This window comes from Erythrolamprus reginae, chromosome 3 (assembly GCF_031021105.1).
Source record: "Erythrolamprus reginae isolate rEryReg1 chromosome 3, rEryReg1.hap1, whole genome shotgun sequence".
In the NCBI taxonomy this organism is placed as follows: domain Eukaryota; kingdom Metazoa; phylum Chordata; class Lepidosauria; order Squamata; family Dipsadidae; genus Erythrolamprus; species Erythrolamprus reginae.
In genome coordinates this window covers 86736702-86756229 of record NC_091952.1, presented here as the reverse complement: position 1 = coordinate 86756229, position 19528 = coordinate 86736702, and the positions used below count along the sequence as shown (strand labels likewise).

The window sequence follows — 19528 nt, the reverse complement described above, 5'->3', positions numbered from 1 at the left end:
AAGCGCACCATTGTGCCTACTGTCCCTGTCCTACTGTTCTATTGTCTTCTATCATTACTTTTTATCATTACTTATCTAATGTTTTATTTGTACAAATTACCATCCTATAATTGTTTGAGGAAGGAAGGGAGGGAGGGAGGGAGGGAGGGGGAGAGAGAGAGAGAGAGAGAGAGAGAGAAAGAAAGAAAGAAAGAAAGAAAGAAAGAAAGAAAGGAAGGAAGGGTCTCGAACCTTGGCAACTTTAAGCCTGGCGGACTTCAACTCCCAGAATTCCCCAGCCAGCAAAACTGGCTGAGGAATTCTGGGAGTTGAAGTCCGCCAGGCTTAAAGTTGCCAAGGTTCGAGACCCCGCTTTACAGCCATCCAGCAGGGCTAGCTCAGGCTTCAAACACTTCTCTTCTCTGGCTAGTTGCTACTCAGCCCTGCTCTTCAACTATCCTGAGATTCTACACCAACTACACTCTATCTTAGCGCTCCCCCCCCCCCAAAAAAAGGGCTGAGAATCTATCAGCAAACGGCCGCGAGTTCCCAACCCGTTTCCCATGACGCAAGAAAGTGACGCAATCAACCCCTTCGCTTTTCTAACCGCCCCCCCCCTACACACACACACACACACGTTTCAACCGGGCATGGAGAAAGCTCCGCGCCTCGTTGACACCTCCGAGCACGCGCACCTGGCTTCCGGTTTGCTGGGTCACGTGACCCCACTTCCACCAATCAGAAACTCCGGCAAGCAATTCAAACTTCCAAGGCGACGGTTCGCTCGTGGTAGAACGTTTTCACAGGCTTACAGTTGTCCGTTGCTGCACTATACCGTTGGCTGCGCTATGCTGTAGCCGCGGCGGTTCGCTCGTGGTAGGACGTTTTCACAAGCTTACCGTTGTCCGTTGCTGCACTATACCGTTGGCTGCGCTTTGTTGTAGCCGCGATGGAGAATCGGGTGGTCTCTCCCGGACCTTACCGCGCCACCAAACTGGTAAAAAAATAAATCAGTAAATAAAAGCGGGGCGGGGAGTTTCTGGAGGGCCAGTTCTTATGGGCGTTCATTGACTTCCCTTCCTTAGCTATTTCTCCCCAAGAAATATCTGTGTTGTATTGGGCGCATCTGCGCCTGTCTTTACGTGCGAGCCCCACATTAAGGTGTCTTCTTGTAGTAGAGCGCAGTCCGCGGAAGTTTACAGACTTGATCCTAATCCGCGGGCCAATCTGGAGAAGCGCTCCGAATATACCTTTTGTTCATGTTTTCATTCACGTTTGCATCAGTGACAGGAGCCTCACTGGATGGTGATCAGGCAAATTATTTAATAAAATTATTTAATAATTATTTTTTTTTAAAAAAACCAAGATTCAACCGACTTTCTTTTGCTCTCCTTGAGAATCTACTTTTAGGAGCATTTCTAAATTGGTCTTGTGTACCAACCATCAGGTGTTTCTTCAAGATTCATGGCTTGACTTGATGTAGTAACAAGATTTCACCAGGTTTGACAGCTGGAGTGAAGATTTCACTCTATACAGTGGTACCTCTACTTAAGAACTTAATTCGTTCCGTGACCAGGTTCTTAAGTAGAAAAGTTTCTAAGTAGAAGCAATTTTTCCCATAAGAATCAATGTAAAAGCAAATTATGCGTGCAAACCCATTAGGAAAGAAAGAAAAGCTCTGAATTTGGGTGGGAGGAGGAGGAGGAAGACAGTTGCTGTCGAAGGAAGGAGGTGAGGTGAGGGGAATAAAAAAAATCCAAAACTTTAAGGCTTAAAAAAAAAGAGGGACTCTGAGGTGGCGAGGAGGAGCACGTGCCTCCGGGCATCCCATACACCCGGCACAAAGCTACCTCTCATACACTGCACCAGAGAGAGAAACCCAGGGAGAATGGCAGGAAACTGGCCAGGCCTTAGTGCCACTCTAAAATTTCCTGGGGATTTTTTCCGGGCTCAGGTTCTTAAGTAGAAAATGGTTCTTAAGAAGTGGCAAAAAAATCTTGAACATCCGGTTCTTATCTAGAAAAGTTCTTAAGTAGAGGTATTCTTAGGTAGAGGTACCACTGTATTAAAAAAATCTTTGTTGCAGCACAAGTATGTTAAATACATTAAACTTTTGGAAAAAAAATAACAAAATAAAGACCACAGTGTGTATTTTTGTACTTGAAAATGAAAAATGGCTTAGCATAAATTTGATACATAAATAAATACTGGTATGTACTTTATTTCTCTGTGTCCTCTTCCATTTTCAATTTCATTTCTCTTGACTTACAGTGGAATGAAGTTACTAAATGTTTTCGGGCACAAATGCCACAAAAGAAACACAGACAATACTTTAGAAAATATGGAAATTGCTTTACTGCAGCTGAAGGAGTCAACTGGCTTCATGAATTACTCAGGAGGAATATTAATTTTGGTCCAGAGGTTACTAGGCAGCAAACTGTTCAATTGTTAAGGAAATTTCTTAAAAATCATGTGATTGAGGACATAAAAGGAAGATGGGGTTCAGAAAATCTGGATGACAATCATATCTTGTACAGGTAATTTATTGAATTACAGTGGTCCCTCGATTTTCGCGGGTTCGAACTTCGCGAAATGGCTATACCACGGTTTTTCAAAAATATTAATTAAAAAATACTTTGCTGTTTTTTCCCCTATACCACGGTTTTTCCCGCCCGATGACGTCATACGTCATCGCCAAACTTTCGTCAGCGTTTAATAAATATTTTTTTAATAAACTTTAAGGAATAAACATGGTGAGTAATAATCTAAATGGTTGCTAAGGGAATGAGAAATTGCAGTTTAGGGGTTTAAAGTGTTAAGGAAAGGCTTGTGATACTGTTCATAGCCAAAAATAGTGTATTTACTTCCGCATCTCTACTTCGCGGAAATTCGACTCTCGCGGGCGGTCTCGGAACGCATCCCCCGCGAAAAGCGAGGGAACACTGTATTGACAATCTGTTAAAAAAATTATCATATATTGAATGTAAATGTTTGACTGGTTTCCTTATTTTGTGGCTTACTGGAACACAGATGCTTAGATATTTTACCCATACATAGAATATGGAATTTTATAAAGTCTGTTTCAAAAGATCCTACAATCTATTTTTGTAGTGAAAATTATGTATATGGTACATTGAAAATGCTTGTTCTTTTCCAAATATTTTTTTTAATCTTCAAATATTAGTTCTACCTTGCAAAAGGACAAATTCTCTGTGAGGAATTTTGTTACAAGTAAATTAAATTGCTACATGTGTCAAATTATAGGTTTCCTTCAGCTTCTCCGGTTAAAATTTTGCCACGGCGATATCCATTGAAAGAAACCTTGCAAAATGTACCCCCAAAAACAGAAAGCATATTTAAATTGCCTCAGTACTCCAAGAGAACTCCTAAAAAACATAACCTTCAGGAATATCAGGTAATCTATTATTGATTAATTGTGTTTACAGTTTAATGCCTAAACAGCTGGAACTGAGCTTTATCAAGATGAAGTATAATTTCCCTCAATTATGGTCCTGAAGACATAGAGGTTCTTCTGGGTAGACCTTGTAATCTTTTAAAAAATGATTATTCTTGAACTTAATAAGTGGACCAGTTTTTAAAATTCTGTGTAATAATTTATCTTAATTGGACTCTAGTTTCTATTTTGGAAACAAAAATGAGCTTGATTTGCCAATTTTATTTGCAACTTTTATTATGTCCAACAAATTATGTACAGAGAATGAGGTTTGAGTCATTTAGGGTCCTATATAAGATTTCTACTTGTTTTGCATAAATTACACATCACAGGTAATCTTCGACTAACAATAGTTTATTTAGTGACCATTCAAAGTTACAACAGCACTGAGAAAAGTGACGTGATCATTTTTCATACAACCTAGCATGCTTTTATGACAATTGCAGAGTCCCGGAAATCGTGTAATCACCTTTTTCAACATTCTGATAAGCAAAATCAATTGGAAAGCCAGATCCGCTTAACAAGTTTCAAGTTTATTGGATTTATATGCCACCCCTCTCTGAAAACTATTCTACTAATTTAACAACTACAATGATTCACTTAAGAACTGTAGCAAGAAAGGTCATAAAATGAGGCAAGTCTACTTAATTGTCTTAGCAATAGAAATTTTGGACTCAATTGTGTTCGTTAATTGAGGACTTTTTGTACCTTTCTGTTAAAAATGATAGTAAGTAACGGTTTCTACTTTCCAAAGTTTACTGCTGTGTTTTGAAATAAATATTGTAAATGTCATCTGGTCAATAAGCAAGTGTCAGTGTGACTGCTGGCAGTCTCCCGCTAGTTTCCAGGTTAATTGAGACAAGAAAAAAATTATAACTAGATAGCTAAAATTATTCTCTGCTGAATTTTGAATAAAAGTCTCATGCTTTTAGAATACTGTATGCTTGTAATTCTCTATTTGTAGAACAACAAAGAAAATGTGAAATATGAAGGTGATAAAAAATGGGAAGCAAGTGGCAGACAAATAACTCAAGCAGATATAGAAGACATTTGGCAAAACATTGTTATGATGCAGTAAGTAACGGAGTATTTCTTTTCTCCCAAAGATTTTAGAAATAAGAACAATTTTTGGGAAAACAACTGTTCTAGTGTCCCAGTGATCTTTTTTAAAAAGTACTCTTCAAGGCAATTTCTTGATATATAAACTTATGCTATATGCACTTGCTCTCCCACAATATTTTGATAATCAAAATTATGAAAACTTACATATCATACTGATGAAAAAAGCTTGCTTTATCTATAGCGGAAGTTGTAGAGTTGGTGTAGAACTACAGTGTACATCTAATTGCTGTTGGACTTAAAATGGCAGTTTGTTAGCTTTCAGTCTTGTTTTATGTGATCTTACTAATGCTATTATTCATTATCCCTAAGATGATTTAAGTAATACAGGGAATTTTATAACTGTGCAAAACATTTCAAAAATGTGAAATTCTATAGAGCAGGGGTCTCCAACCTTGGCAACTTTAAGACTTGTGCACTTCAGCTCTCAGAATTCCTCACCCAGCTTTGCTGCCCACAAGTCTTAAAATTGCCAAGGTTGGAGACCCCTGCTATAGAGTACAGGAGTATCCTTTTTCCCCCAGACCCCAGCAGTTTCCCCAAACTGCTGATGTAGAAAGGTTAAATTAGCAATTTTACATCTTCTAGAATAGAAAGTAGTTCATAGTATTTTAGATTTACAAACAACTTCCTCTTCCTCTCTAAAAACATTTACTTGGAGAAAACTATGCACATTTCTAGAATTTAGACTAGTCCTTTTAATGAAAACTAAGGAGGAATCACTAGATAATAATTCTTCTGCTATATTAAATATCACATTTGCTCACCCCTTGAATAAGTCAACATCTTATATATATATATATATTATAAAATTGCTTGTTGACAATGCTATGTAAAATGTAATTCTTAACCATTTTGGGGTTGCGTGAAGCAAGTTATATTTAACTTTTACAAGCCTGTTTCCTTGAGAATTTCTGAAAAAAAATCATTATAGTTTTCTGAATTGATTGCATTTTTCCTCTTCATAGTTTGCAAACTATTTTAGGTATAGCATCTTTAGAAAACATATTGAATCCAGCACAAATAATTCCTCACTACATAATATATAACATGACTAATACAAGTAAACATGGAGTTGTTCTTCCACAAGATAAATCAGGCAAGTGTATTTTTAAAAATTCTTTCCAACTTAAACACAAGCAAAAATGTGATATAATATCTTTTGGATTAGGGGATGTAGGCAGCTGTATTAAACACAAAAGATCTACATTCATTCACAGGAAAACTATACCATAAATTATTCTAGGTATATAGATTATAGCATTTTGGTCTAATTTTAAATGCAGTTTCAAATTACCGTATAAGTAAAAATTTTAAAAGCTGACCTATTAAGTGTGTTCCACTTCTCAATTTGCTAATTGAAGTATCTTTATCATTAAAAAATGGTGTTGGGGCTATGACATTCAGATTCCCATTCAATCACAAAAAGAGTAGCCTTTAGTGAATAGTAAATATGAAGTTTAAAGTGATATACAGTGGTACCTCAAGATACGAACCCCTCATCTTACGAACAACTCATGATACGAACCCGGGGTTCAGAAAAAATGTGCCTCTTCTTACGAACTTTTTTCGAGTTACGAACGCCAAACCTGAACTTCCGGGTTCGGCGTTCGGAGGCTCTTGGGAAGCCGACTGGCTGTTTTAAAAGGTGACCGCCGGGCTGGGGGGCTTCCCAGCACCCTCCCCCCTGAACCCGGAAGTTCGGCAAAAGTTCGGGGTTCGGGAGGGTGCTGGGAAGCCCCCCAGTCCGGCTGTCACCTTTTAAAACAGCCGCGCGGCTTCCCAGCAGCCTCCGAACGCGGGACGAGGAGCAAATCTCTGCGTCTCCAGCAGCCAGGGAAGCCGAGCCCGGCATGGCGGTGACGGCGGCGGTGCTGCTGTTCCGGTCGCCCGATTGTCTCCTGCCTCCCGCGCCCTTCGCTTTGGAAATGGACCCCGGCAGGACTCGGGAGGAAAAGTGGGAAGGGGCGCCAGGGAGGAGACCCTTCTCCGTGGGGATGCTGGTCCAGTCACCCGCCCGCCCACAAGAAGTGGGTTGCGGTTTTCACCGCACACCGATGAAGGTTGGGGAGAGCGGGAACCCCGGATCCACCCCCTCCCCAAGCCCAGGGGGCAAGGAGCGAGGGGGCTGCGAAGGGGGGCGCGCGGAAGAGCTCCAGCGGAGGAGCCGCGCACAAAGGCTGAGGCGAGGCTGAGCAGGAGGAGAAGCCAACCACTGAGGCGGTGGGCTGGGAGCCGCAGGCGAAAGGAGCTCGGGCATCGGAGCGCGGCGCCAGGCATTGTTCTCCGGACCCCACCCGCTCAGCCCCGCGGCAGCCCTTTCCCTCTCCAGGCTGCGGGCGAAGAAGAAGGGGAACCCCGGATCCGCCCCCTCCCCAAGCCCAGGGGGCAAGGAGCAAGGGGGCTGCGAGGGGGGCGCGCGGCAGAGCTCCGGCGGAGGAGCCGCGCACGAAGGCCGAGGCGAGGCTGAGCAGGAGGAGAAGCCAACCAGCGAGGCGGTGGGCTGGGAGCCGCAGGCGAAAGGAGCTCGGGCATCGGAGCACGGCGCCAGGCATTGTTCTCCGGACCCCGCCCGCTCAGCCCCGCGGCGGCCCTTTCCCTCTCCAGGCTGCGGGCGAAGAAGAAGGGGAACCCCGGATCCGCCCCAAGCCCAAGGGGCAAGGAGCGAGGGGGCTGCGAAGGGGCGCGCGCGGCAGAGCTCCGGCGGAGGAGCCGCACACAAAGGCCGAGGCGATGCTGAGCAGGAGGAGAAGCCAGCCAGTGAGGCGGTGGGCTGGGAGCCGCAGGCAAAAGGAGCTCGGGCATTGGAGCATGGCGCCAGGCATTGTTCTCCGGACCCTGCCCGCTCAGCCCCGCGGCGGCCCTTTCCCTCTCCAGGCTGCGGGCGAAGAAGAAGGGGACGTCCCTTCCCTGGCATTGTTTAAAAAGTGAAATGGGTTGGGGAGGGGGCGGATCCGGGGTTCCCCTTCTTCTTCGCCCGCAGCCTGGAGAGGGAAAGGGCCGCCGCGGGGCTGAGCGGGCGGGGTCCGGAGAACAATGCGTGGCGCTGCGCTCCGATGCCCGAGCTCCTTTTGCCTGCGGCTCCCAGCCCACCGCCTCGCTGGTTGGCTTCTCCTCCTGCTCAGCCTCGCCTCGGCCTTTGTGCGCGGCTCCTCCGCCGGAGCTGTGCGGCGCGCGCCCCCTTCGCAGCCCCCTCGCTCCTTGCCCCCTGGGCTTGGGGAGGGGGCGGATCCGGGGTTCCCGCTCTCCCCAACCTTCAGCGGTGTGCGGTGAAAACCGCAACCCGCTTCTCGTGGGCGGGCGGGTGACTGGACCAGCATCCCCACGGAGAAGGGTCTCCTCCCTGGCGCCCCTTCCCACTTTTCCTCCGGAGTCCCACCGGGGTCCATTTCCAAAGTGAAGGGCGCGGGAGGCAGGAGACAATCGGGCGACTGGAGCAGCAGCACCGCCGCCGTCACCCGCCATGCCCGGCTGTTTTAAAAGGTGACAGCCAGGCTGCGGGGCTTCCCAGCAGCCTCCCGAACCCCGAAATTTCCGGGTTCGGGAGGCTGCTGGGAAGCCCCCCCCCCCCCCCCCGGCTGTTTTAAAAGGTGACAGCCGGGCGGCAGCGGTTTTTTTTGCGGGGGTTTTTTGTTGTTGCACGTATTAATTGACTTTACATTGTTTCCTATGGGAAACAATGTTTCGTCTTACGAACCTTTCATCTTACGAACCTCCCCCTGGAACTAATTAAGTTCGTATCTTGAGGTACCACTGTACTTTAAAAATGTTTTTCTATATGTGCTGTTGTAGTTCTTGGAAGAGTGATGAAATACAAATATAACAAACATGTTTCAGTAGTTTGGGTATAAATGTAATAGCTGGTAAATTTTTTTCTCCCCCTTTTCTTGAAGAAGACTTCCCTCACTGGGTATTGTCAGCTATGAAGTGTTTGGCAAACTGTAAGTATATAAGGAAAATGCAATGCAAAAATAATAAAAGTAAACAGAATGTGAACACTATAGGTAGCAGGATTCAATCTTGATTGATCACTGGAACTGAGCTTTAGTCTTCTGAATTTGGGGGGTGTTATATGTGTAGCACTTACTGTATTTTTCGGAGTATAAGACACACCTAGATTTTAGAGGTGGAAAACAAGGGGGAAAGTATTCTGACCCAAATGGTGTAGTAATATATTATTTAATAAAATACCAGTGTAGCAGAATACTTTTTACAAACATGTACACTTTTTACAAACTTCAAACTTGACAGCTTTAAGACTGGGGCTTCAACTCCCAGAATCCCTCCTCTAGTCATGCTTCAATTAGAAGACAAAAACACATCCACTTTTGCGAAATATGGGCCATTTTTCACCTCCCCCCCCCCACAAAAAAATAGGTTGTAATAGTTCTAAGAAGTGAAAAATGGGCCATTTTTTGCCTAAAATGGCATTTTTGCCTTCCCCCAGCCCACAGGAGCTCTCTGCAGGCTTCCCAGACCCTTTGCCCACCCCATTTTTGTGAAAAAATGGGCAGAAAATAGTCCCTTTTTGGACATCCCTCAGCAGGCTTCCCAGACCCTCTGTCCACCCCGTTTTTGTAAAAACCAGGGGCAGGGCTTAGTAATAGCAAAAATAGCTGTATTCAGTATTATGAATTATTTCCACCCTCTTGGGGCGGGAAAGGTGCTTCTTATACTCCAAAAAATATGGTATGTGGTGACTAGTTGTGTGTGGCTTTTTAGTTGTTGATTGGGATGTTGGCTGTTGACTGGTTAAGTCATTGGCTGTGGTTTCCTTGTGCTGCTAATTCCTTGACTCCTAAGTATCTAATAAGCTAATGGTAAATCAGGGCCCATTTCCCAAGCTTTAATCATTTCCATGGGTACTTTTGTACCTGTTCTGTCAGCAATCTTAAAAGCTGTAAAATTGAATGCATGTCCTTGTTCGTTGCAATGTGAGGCTACCAATGAGTTGAGATTTCCTCATCTGACCGTGTAGATACTTGTAGATTCTATTGAATTATTTTGCTTTAAATGTTACTTTATCTGAATTTAGAAAGTGAATGTGAGACAAAGCGCCAATAAAAATAATACAATATATAGAATAACGAAAAACATGTATCAAAAATGATGCATGTTTCAGTAAACCTGTTCTTTATAACAGGATCATTACAAGGAACATGTTTCAGTGATTTTACTATATCGTGTATACATAGATAAGATCTTGTATCCAGTAGTATCCGATTTATTTTCATAAATATTTCATCTGATGAATTGTTGATGTAGGCACATTAGAAAAGCAATGCTCTGCTCTTCCTAGGACTTAAAATATAAGTGTTGTTGAGATTTCTTTCCTCTTGCATTTCAGGGCCTAGATGTAATGACCCGAATCAGCCAACATACACGGGTTTTGAGAGAGATGTATTCAAAACAGTTGCTGATTATTTTCTTAGTCTCTCTGAACCTTTGCTTACTTTTCAGTATTATGAATTATTTGTGAAGATCTTAGGTATGTACCCATTCATATCAGGGTGATATAGAATCCCAGTATATATAGTTGAGAAGATCTAAGATGATTTAGATTTAGATTTATTGGATTTATATGCCGCCCCTCTTCGCAAACTCGGGGCGGCTCACAAGATGCCACAGTCATATACTAATTTTGGGGAAAAGTATGTCTAGTTTCACAGAACAAGTTATCAAATATAAAGTGTAATTATTAAATATAACTTTAGCTTTTGTTCATACTACTAATCATAATATGATATCTACACTTGCATATGTGACCTATTCTTTGCATGTGTGTTTCTGAATACCTTCTGACTGAACATAGTCTATCGGCACAACTAACTTTTAAATATTAATCTCTATTTTAATTTTTCTGATTATGTTGCTTGTGCTTCTAAATTGCCTGCATTTGAATTTGTATTTCATTTTCTGATAGTTTTGTGTGGCTACATCCCAATCCCAAACAAATCCAGTGGAAATGTTGGTATCCAGAACAGTTTGGTGTGTTCAAAACCTTGTCATTTAAACTCATTCAAGTCAACCGAATGTCTTCTGCTAAGTTTGCTTCAGCGGGACACTGACAAAGAAGATGAATCTGAGATTTATGATAACAGTTCTAAAAGACATACAAATGAAATAGGATGCAGTAGGAATTTTCAGCATTGTAACATGACTTGTAAAGATGGCACTCTTCATGTAAAAAAAGGCAGCAGTTGTCAGAATCTTTCACAACTGAAAAATGAACAAGCTTTGCCTCTGAGGCTTAAGGCAAGATGTCACTCTTTTGAAGGAATTGCAGAGACAACCTCAAGCAATTGTAGTAAGGATGAATTGAAGCAGTTTTCTCGATCTGGAATTCCTATTGTATCATTGACAAATAATGAGAACAAACTCTTGCACTCTAAGAGTAAACCAGTTTCTTCATTGAATCTATGTTTGGATAATATTAGTGAAAAACAGACTCATGGCTTCAAGGAAGTTTCTGAATCCAGTGCTCCTGACCAAGAGAAATCTAGTGGTAACCCGGAATCAAAACAACTTTGTCGGTCTCAGAGTCTACGTGGAATTAAAAACTCCGTTTGCTGTAGCATACACGCTCCAGTTGCAGAGATCACAGTAAAACCAAGTCCAGTAAATCTTGGTCGCAAAACTCAAAGCACCAGCCGACTGACACTTAAAACAGGAAGTAAATATGTGGGTTCTGATATGGCCATCAATAAAAGATTCCACAAAAGTGCAACACAGCTTTCAGAATACATGTTTTCTCCCAGCTTCCTTATGCTGTCTGGCAGATCACGTAAGATTGCTTTGTGGAGCATGTCTGTATGCATTTGTACTAACTAGCTTGCTTGTGTGCTTTTTTTTTTTTTTTAAGGGGGATGATTTTGCCAATCCCAGTATTTTAAGTGACTATTTCAACAAAATTTGCTAAGAAACTCATTAGCTTGTGAAGTTAAATAATTTTTAAAGCTAATGCTATCTGTTCTGCAAGCATCAGTATTTTCTGGAACACATGTTAATGCAAAATGTATGTTTTCTTGCCCATGCTGGTATTTCTATGACTCAAATTATATTAAGCAACTTGGATCTTTTCCATTGTGATTTTTAAATGACTAGTCATTTAGCAGCTAATAGGAGAGGCTGTGTGCAGTAATGGCTAAAGTGTTGGACCCATGGAGACCTAACTTCAATTCCTGCTGCAGCCATGGAAGATAATTTTGGGCTAGTAGTTTTCTCAACCCAATTTACCTTACATAATTAATATGGGGGTAAAATTCCCCATGTGAGGAAGATTCCCCATGTCAGTTTCCTTATGCTTCTAGAGAAAAGTTTAAATTACCAATAAATAAATAATAACATGCACTTTGATCAGACTTTACTTGCATTAATGGTATAAAAGTGAATTTTAATTTCTAGGAAAGTTGCAAAAATAAAGCCTCTGATTTCATAATTTTCTAGATTTGTTGCAACCTCATTCAGAAAGAGTTGCAATTGAAGCTTTGCAAATTTGCTGCCTATTGCTTCCACCACCAAATCGCAGAAAACTTCAACTTTTAATGCGCATGATCTCTCGGATGAGTGAAAATGTTGACATGCCACGACTTCATGATTCAGTGGGCACCAGATCTTTGGTATGATTATTTCCCATAATGGTTTTTAAGCAGGTGCTCTAATTGCCTCATTGACAAATGTAGTCAAACCTTCCTGCCTGGTCTTGCATGCCTGATCAACTGCCAACATTTTAATGGCGGCCTTTAGACTGGCAAGGAATGGCCCAAGCATTTGATTCTTAAATTTAAGGCAATGAAAATAGGTTCTGCTATTCTACCTTGCTTGGCTTTCTAATTTCAAAAGTGACTTTAGGAAGCCTGAAAGAAGATGCAACAGCAGAAGGCTTCACTTACTATTCTCCTCCCCAGCAGCTGGCTCTGATTCTGAAGACTGAAGGTAGCAGTTGTGATTAGTTGTCATGATGCAATCTTCCCTGCTCAGAATCTGTTATGAACCAATTTAAGTTGATGCCTTTATAGCTTGTGAAAAAAAGATTCATAGGTAAAATTTTCTATGTTGAGAACAGAATGCTTTGGAGAGTGCAGAGCTAAGTGACAAAATGATTTGCAGAGTGAGGTGGGCATCATATAAATTTAATAAATCTCTATAATAGGTAAGGATCCAAAGAAGAGAGATTTTCTTTAACCACAATTCAGTTTCAGAAGAGAGAGGAAACATTTCACCTGTCCTCCCCTAGTCTGTTTATTGCCTGGAGGCAACTCTTAGTTCCTTGTTGCTTGTAACATCCAAATAAGCACTGAAAATGCAAAGTTATACATAATGCAGGTCCCCCTACCCTAATTTTAGAGAAGCTTTAGTTTGCCATTTAACATATATGTATAATAGAAAGAAATATTAAACATATGGGGATTAATTAAATAATATTGAACGGAATGTAATTTTTATTTAATGCAAATTTAACTCATGTTGTCCTATGCCAGTCCTTCTCAATTATTTTCTGTTACACACACATATAGGAAGAAGTAAACATTTTGGGCGCCCCCCTCTGATCTTGGCCCCAATGGAATTTTAACTTTTGTTTTAATGTTAATATTTATTATTTTACTTATTATAAGATGCAAGCAAACTATTGATTGAGGAAGGCTGTTCTACCCACTTAGGGTAGGAGTAAGTCACACTGAACTCAGTGGAGCCTGTTTTCGGTTAGAGGATGCTCTTCCTTGTCCAGCAGCATGTTCGCCATGCCGTTCATGGCTACCATGGCACCCACCGAGAACCAGAAGAACCCATGCAGCTGCCCCCCTCTACCCCCGCTGCCTGGCCACTTTCTCTTCCGAGGTCAGAGCAGCATGCAACTGGGAAAACGCTCCCCATCCGGGGTAATCAATCAAGAGGGACCACGCATGTTCCCCAGGATCACATGTTCCCCCCCTTGGAATTGCTTCACACACACCCTTGGGGGGGGCACTATTTGAGAAACACTGCCCTATGCTGTCCTCCTATTTGGTTTTGGGTTTGTTTTGTTTTTCATACTAAAAATCAAATACTGTATAGTCTTCAGCCTCCAAACTGTTGGAAAAGTTATCTACTGTAGAAGAAAGTTAATACTTGGTATTTTATAACTGCATGTTTAAATGCTTCCAGATGATACAGACATTTTCTCGTTGTATACTGTGCTGTGAAGAAGAAGTGGATCTAGATGAGTGGCTTGCCACAAGATTAGTTTCCTTTCTAATAGATCACCAACAGGAAATTTTAGACGTCCCTAAATATTTACAAGTTGCAGTTCAAGATCACATCGAAACATTAGAAACTACTCAGGTGAGGAAAACAGTTAAATTATATCTATTAACTTCTTTTGAGTCAGATTTACATAAATAATTTGTTTTAAAAGTCGTGGTCTTAGAATTGTCTCTTCAAACTTATCTGCCATTACTGTTACTTTTCAGATTTAAATAAAACGCTTTGCATTAATAACTGACATTTTATAGTCCATGTTACCCATATATATTTCTCCATATTGAGGCTTTGTTGTGAATAGATTTTTGTATGCCCACCAGATATGATTTATCTGGTTGGGCATTTCTCTTATTTTCCATAGCCAATTTGCAGTGCAATATATTAAGCATGAACCTCTGTTCATTGCTGTCTTGAACCCTTGAACCATTTTAAGAAAAAAATAATTGCAGTAATTTGCACCCTGACTACCAAGATTCAAATAAGCCATAAGACACTATTCACACTTATCAGGCATCAAAAGAAATATTTTATATGAGTATAAACCATTGTTAAAGGTATAGTAATACTATAGATTGCTAGAGTTCACTTATAAGTTAGTTCCTAGTTAAGATTTTGTGGAAATAACATATACATAATTCAGTTTGGTTTTCAATAAAATTTGAGTCTAACTGGTTATGAGCAGGAATCAGTACCAAGGTTTTTAATTTTCTGCATTTTTTTTAAGTTGCTATAAGCACGTTCATCTTATTCTTATATTAAATTATGTGAGAGAATTCTGGCTTATTAGAGTTCTCACTGGCCACTGTTTTAGATCTCAGATTAGTTCTTCAGAATTGAAGCTCTTGCTCTTAGCCAGCATTGGTGGTGTCGTCCATTTGTTGAAATGTCTATCCTCTTCTTTTTGTTTGCTTTTGCTTGCTTGCAGATGGAATGTCTTGAAGAAGAGCTGAGCACCATATTTCCAAGTTATTCCTATTGCATGAGGATTACTTCTCAGGAATTTGATGAACAGAAGATTTCTGTTTCTCAAGCAGCAATAGCTGAACTTTTAGAAAATATTATTAAGGATAGAAATTTATCTCTGAAAGAGAAGAAGAAAAAACTTAAACAGGTAATGAGGTTGGCGAACTGTTTAGACATCATTTCTGGGCAAGAAAGCCTCAAGTAATTTTGGGAGATTGGTTTATTTTTAATAGATCTGGATAACAACTATATTTTTGGAAACAAATGTGTTCTGTGGAAAACATGGGGCTGCATCCCTTTAGCTAGATTATTTTTGAAAGCTTTCTACAGTCCCACTTTATATCACCATTCTAACCACTGTGGTGGAAAGAGGACTTAGACTGCAATAGCAAAAGTGATGTCTTAAGAATCTTTACCTTTTGTGAAGAATAAAAACTTTGACCTAACTGTTGCTTTAGATTTGTCATTATATCAGATGTGAATGATTTTCACTATATACTGTACTCCCTGCTAGAACCTTTAACAAGCTATTATACTGGATCAGGCTTGTATCTCTGTTAAATATATTAGGTGATATTAGCACATTTAAAAGTGGCGAAATAATTATTAGTCCTCTCTTTTTATATCCTTCTTGGATAAGTACAGTATATGGATTTTCGAGAATGGCAGGATGACAGTTCCTATCCCAGCCTAAACAGTTGTATTAAAACCCATGTCTCCGGAGAGGGGCGGCATACAAATCCAATAAATAAATAATGGGTAAATACAACATCCTCTTTTCCAGCGCTGCAATCTGAAAAATAATACTTAGAGTGAGACTAAATGGTGGGGCATTTTGAAAACTAGATTTATTGCCACATTGTGTGTTACATTAGGAACAGACAATCCATGACAGTCCAGATATCTCACCACAAGCAATGCTTCCTCAAGGATGATTTATAGTTGAGCAGTTACTTGAAGTATCACAGGTTGCCTATTACTATTAAGAGCAAATTAGAGATTACGAAAATTAGAGATTACCACTAGAGATTGGGGAAATGTTCTTTACTTTTAGAATTACACATTCCCTTAATCCAGGGTGTGTGTGTTGATTGTACATTATGTTTTGCAGTTAGCATCATCTCTGATATTATTAATACTCTTAAAATGAATATATTATGAAAACTTGCATATGATACTAGACAATTGTTTTCTAAATATTTACTTGATTTATTCAAGTTCACCTGACACAGTTTATTATAATCTGCTTTGTGGCAAAGTAGAACATCTATGGCAGAGCTTAATACAGAGGGATTTTTTCTGAACAAATTGCTTCATAGAATTATACTTGTTCTAGAATGTATGAAACAAATCTCATGACTGAAGTGTGGCTTAAAATTACCAGAGTTTTAAGCCGTTGCATTGAAGTTACTGTTCTTTATTTTTTCCCTCTAATGTTCTTTGTGAAGATTGAAAAAAACCTGGGAAAAAAGTTTTAAAAGCATGAAATTATTTCCTTTTTAGGTCCATGACTGTGTTTTATAACATAGCTAAACTTTAAAGTTTGACATTTGTTATAGCAGCAGCATGTCTTCTAAATGTGATAGATTACAACTCACAAGATTCCGAATTACTATTATTGTTGGACATACATGCTAGGAATTTCACTCCAATATATCTAAATGGCAGCTTTAGATATGTACACATTCCATTTAAGAGGAACAGCAACAAGTCTTGATTCTCATATGAATATGTTAGTAATCATAATCATGAAATGCATCTGCTGTTACATGTTTCCCTGAAAATAAGCCCTCCTTCGAAAATAAAGCTTCCCCAAAAATAAGCCGTCCCCTCCCCAAAAATATTTAAACACACGCACAACCAGTCTCTGCCATTTCCTCTTGTTAGAGTTAGGGAGACAGCTGGAAATCAGGTAAAACAGCAAGAGGAACCTCATCTTGCTCCACGAGCCGCAAAATAATATGACCTCTCCAAAACTAAGGCCAAGTGCTTATTTCAGGGTTCAAAAAATATAAGACGGGATCTTATTTTCAGGAAAACACTGGTATGCAATTTTAAGTGTAAAGGTACGTAAGTGAAAAAACTACTGTATATCCCTTGTTAGGTATTATTATTATTATTATTATTATTATTATTATTATTATTATCATCATCATCATTATTATTATTATTATTATTACTATTATTACTATTATTATTATTTATTAGATTTGTACTCCACCCCTCTCCGCAGACTCAGGGCGGCCCATAATAGTGATAAAACAATATACAATAACAAATCTAATATTAAAAGTCTAAAATAACAATTTAACATTAAACGCCTAAAACCCCCATTATTTAAAAAGCATACACACAAACATACCATGCATAAAACTAAATAGGCAAGGGGAGATGTCTCAGTTCCCCCATTCCTGACGGCAGAGGTGGGGGCAATCCTAATCTCTGTGGGGAGCTGGTTCCACAGAGAAGGCTCTTCCCCTAGGTCCTGCCAACCAACATTGTTTAGCCGACGGGACCCGGAGAAGGCCAACTCTGTGGGACCTAACCGGCCGCTGGGATTCGTGCAGCAGAACGCGATCTCGCAGATATTCTGGTCCGGTGCCATGAAGGGCTTTATAGGTCATAACCAACCCTTTGAAGGCAGTGCTCCCCGTGTGTGCGCACGCCCCCAAAAATACCCCCCGTGCACCCTTTTTCACAGGCGCGTGCTCCCCATCTCCCTGCCAGCCCGGGGGGGGGGGCGGGCAGGCGCCGGCAGTAGAAGGGAAGGGTGCCGCAGCCGCCCCTGCCTCCCTACGGTGCCTCCGGCCCCCTCGCACCCTTGGCCTTTCGGCGCTGCCCCCCGCCCACTCCGCCCCCTCTGCTCCTCCGCCACCTCCTGCCTTGGGGCACGACTTCTCCCACGGTGGGGGCTGTGGCTTCTCCTCCACTTCTGCGCTCCCAGCCAGGGAGCTGCGAGAGAGGGTTTTCTCCACGCGCTTCAGGAATGCCCGCCCCGCCCCTCTCGCAGCCCCTTCGCTGGGAGCACTTTTGTCCAGAGCTTTCAGCAAGGGGGCTGCAGTAGAGGCAGGGCAGGCGTTCCCGAAGCGCTCGGAGAAAGCGCTCTCCCAGCCCCCTCGCTGACAGAGAGAGAGCAACAGACAGAACAAGATGGAAAGAGAGAGGGAGAGAGAAAGGGGGGGGAGATATAGAAAGAGAGGGAGAAAGTGAGAAAAAGAGAGGGAGAGCAAGAGGGGGAGAGAGAAATGACTCTTAATTTAAAGCATATAGTAAAAAGCACCCAAATAATAACAGTATGTGTGTGAACTCTTGAACCATTTCCAATAGCTCACCTATTATTGGAAATGGTTCAAGAGTTCACACACACACACACACAAGGGGGGAGGAGACAGGGATGGAAAAATAGAAGAAGATAGTAAATAATAGTAATAGATTTTGGTTTTGTTTTATTATTAATTTCTTTTAATAAAAAAGAAGGGAATTTTTTTTCTTATTTGTTTTATTTATTTATTTATTTATTTATTTATTTATTTATTTATTTATTTATTTATTTATTTATTTATACTTCTATGCCGCCCAGTCCCAAAGGGACTGCCGCTCAGACACTATACTTTTCCGCCCACACCAAAAAAAATTTAGAGGGAACATTGTTTGAAGGTCACAACCAACCATTGTTTCTATTCTAAATTCTGGCAGAACATACAGCATATGTGCTCATGTACATACATATACACACACCATTTCTTTCTGGATAATTTTAAGTTTAGAGTTGCTTGAATAAAAATATATTGGTTGCTAGAAAAGATCCAATAATTTTCTGATTCCAGATTTCTAGCTGTGTTTAGTTTCTCAGCTGGAAAACCATTGCAAATAACTGCCCATATCTTTTATAAATCTCATCTTTGTTTTGACACAGAACAGTCAGTAAGGTTAGGGATTAGGAGTTATATACCGTATGTATATATAAACAATGAACTTTTAAATAAGTTATTATTTAACCTTTGATACAGGTAAAGATGAAGGCCCATAGAATATCAGACATTTCCTGCAATGTGTTTTTTTATGTAAGTGACAAAAAGTAGGAATTTACATTTATATGTACAAGTTTACATTATACATTTAAAGGTATATGTGATTTAAGAGTAAATATTTGCAAGAATTGTTAGTTGATTTGGCTAAAATATTGTAATGTGCATGTGGTAACCCAGGTTTTTTTGGGGGGAAATGTAATGATAGATAGGTAGGTAGGTAGGTAAGTAGATAGGTAGATAGATAAGTAGATAGATATGCATATTGATTATATACTGTTTTGATTTACAGTTCCAGAAGGAATATCCAGAGATTTATCGGAGCAGATTTCCAACTTCAGAAAGTGAAGCCATCCTGTTTGATCAGAAGCCTACAATTAAACAGCCAATGTTTAGCTTGAGAAAGTCTAAATATGTTAGCATGAAAAGTTAATCTGTACCTCAGTTATATATTTATAAATAAACTTTTTCAAAGTGAACATTCAAAATTGTTCAGTAAGCACATTCATGCATATATGCATTTTATGAAAATTTCTTCATGAATCCTGAAGTGTATTTTATAAATGCCGTTGTTTACAAAATCATTCCAAAATTATAAATACTGTAGTTCCATTTTTTCCATGCTTACAAATGAGTATATTAAATATACCAACAGCAAACAAATATAGAAGTAACAGTTATAAATACAAACAACATGTGTTGTAACTCTTTCTACTGTTTTTAAAAGAAACATGCTGTATTTTGA

The 19528-nt window shown here is 40.4% G+C and overlaps 1 protein-coding gene across 2 annotated transcripts; it reads left to right on the top strand.

The window, feature by feature from the left end:
* The first annotated feature begins 745 nt into the window (after positions 1–745).
* DEPDC1 (DEP domain containing 1) lies at positions 746–19271 on the top strand. Of its 2 annotated transcripts, none has more exons than XM_070748986.1 (12): positions 746–976; positions 2251–2516; positions 3244–3394; positions 4398–4507; positions 5521–5651; positions 8449–8493; positions 9900–10040; positions 10476–11336; positions 11999–12171; positions 13697–13873; positions 14718–14903; positions 19076–19271. In XM_070748986.1, the coding sequence occupies exons 1-12, from the start codon at positions 929–931 to the stop codon at positions 19214–19216; spliced, it is 2430 nt and encodes an 809-aa protein (XP_070605087.1). In that variant the 5' UTR covers positions 746–928; the 3' UTR covers positions 19217–19271. The 2 variants fall into 2 exon arrangements, with proteins under 2 accessions (XP_070605087.1, XP_070605086.1); XM_070748985.1 differs by having other exon boundaries at positions 8446–8493.
* The last annotated feature ends 257 nt before the right edge of the window (positions 19272–19528 follow it).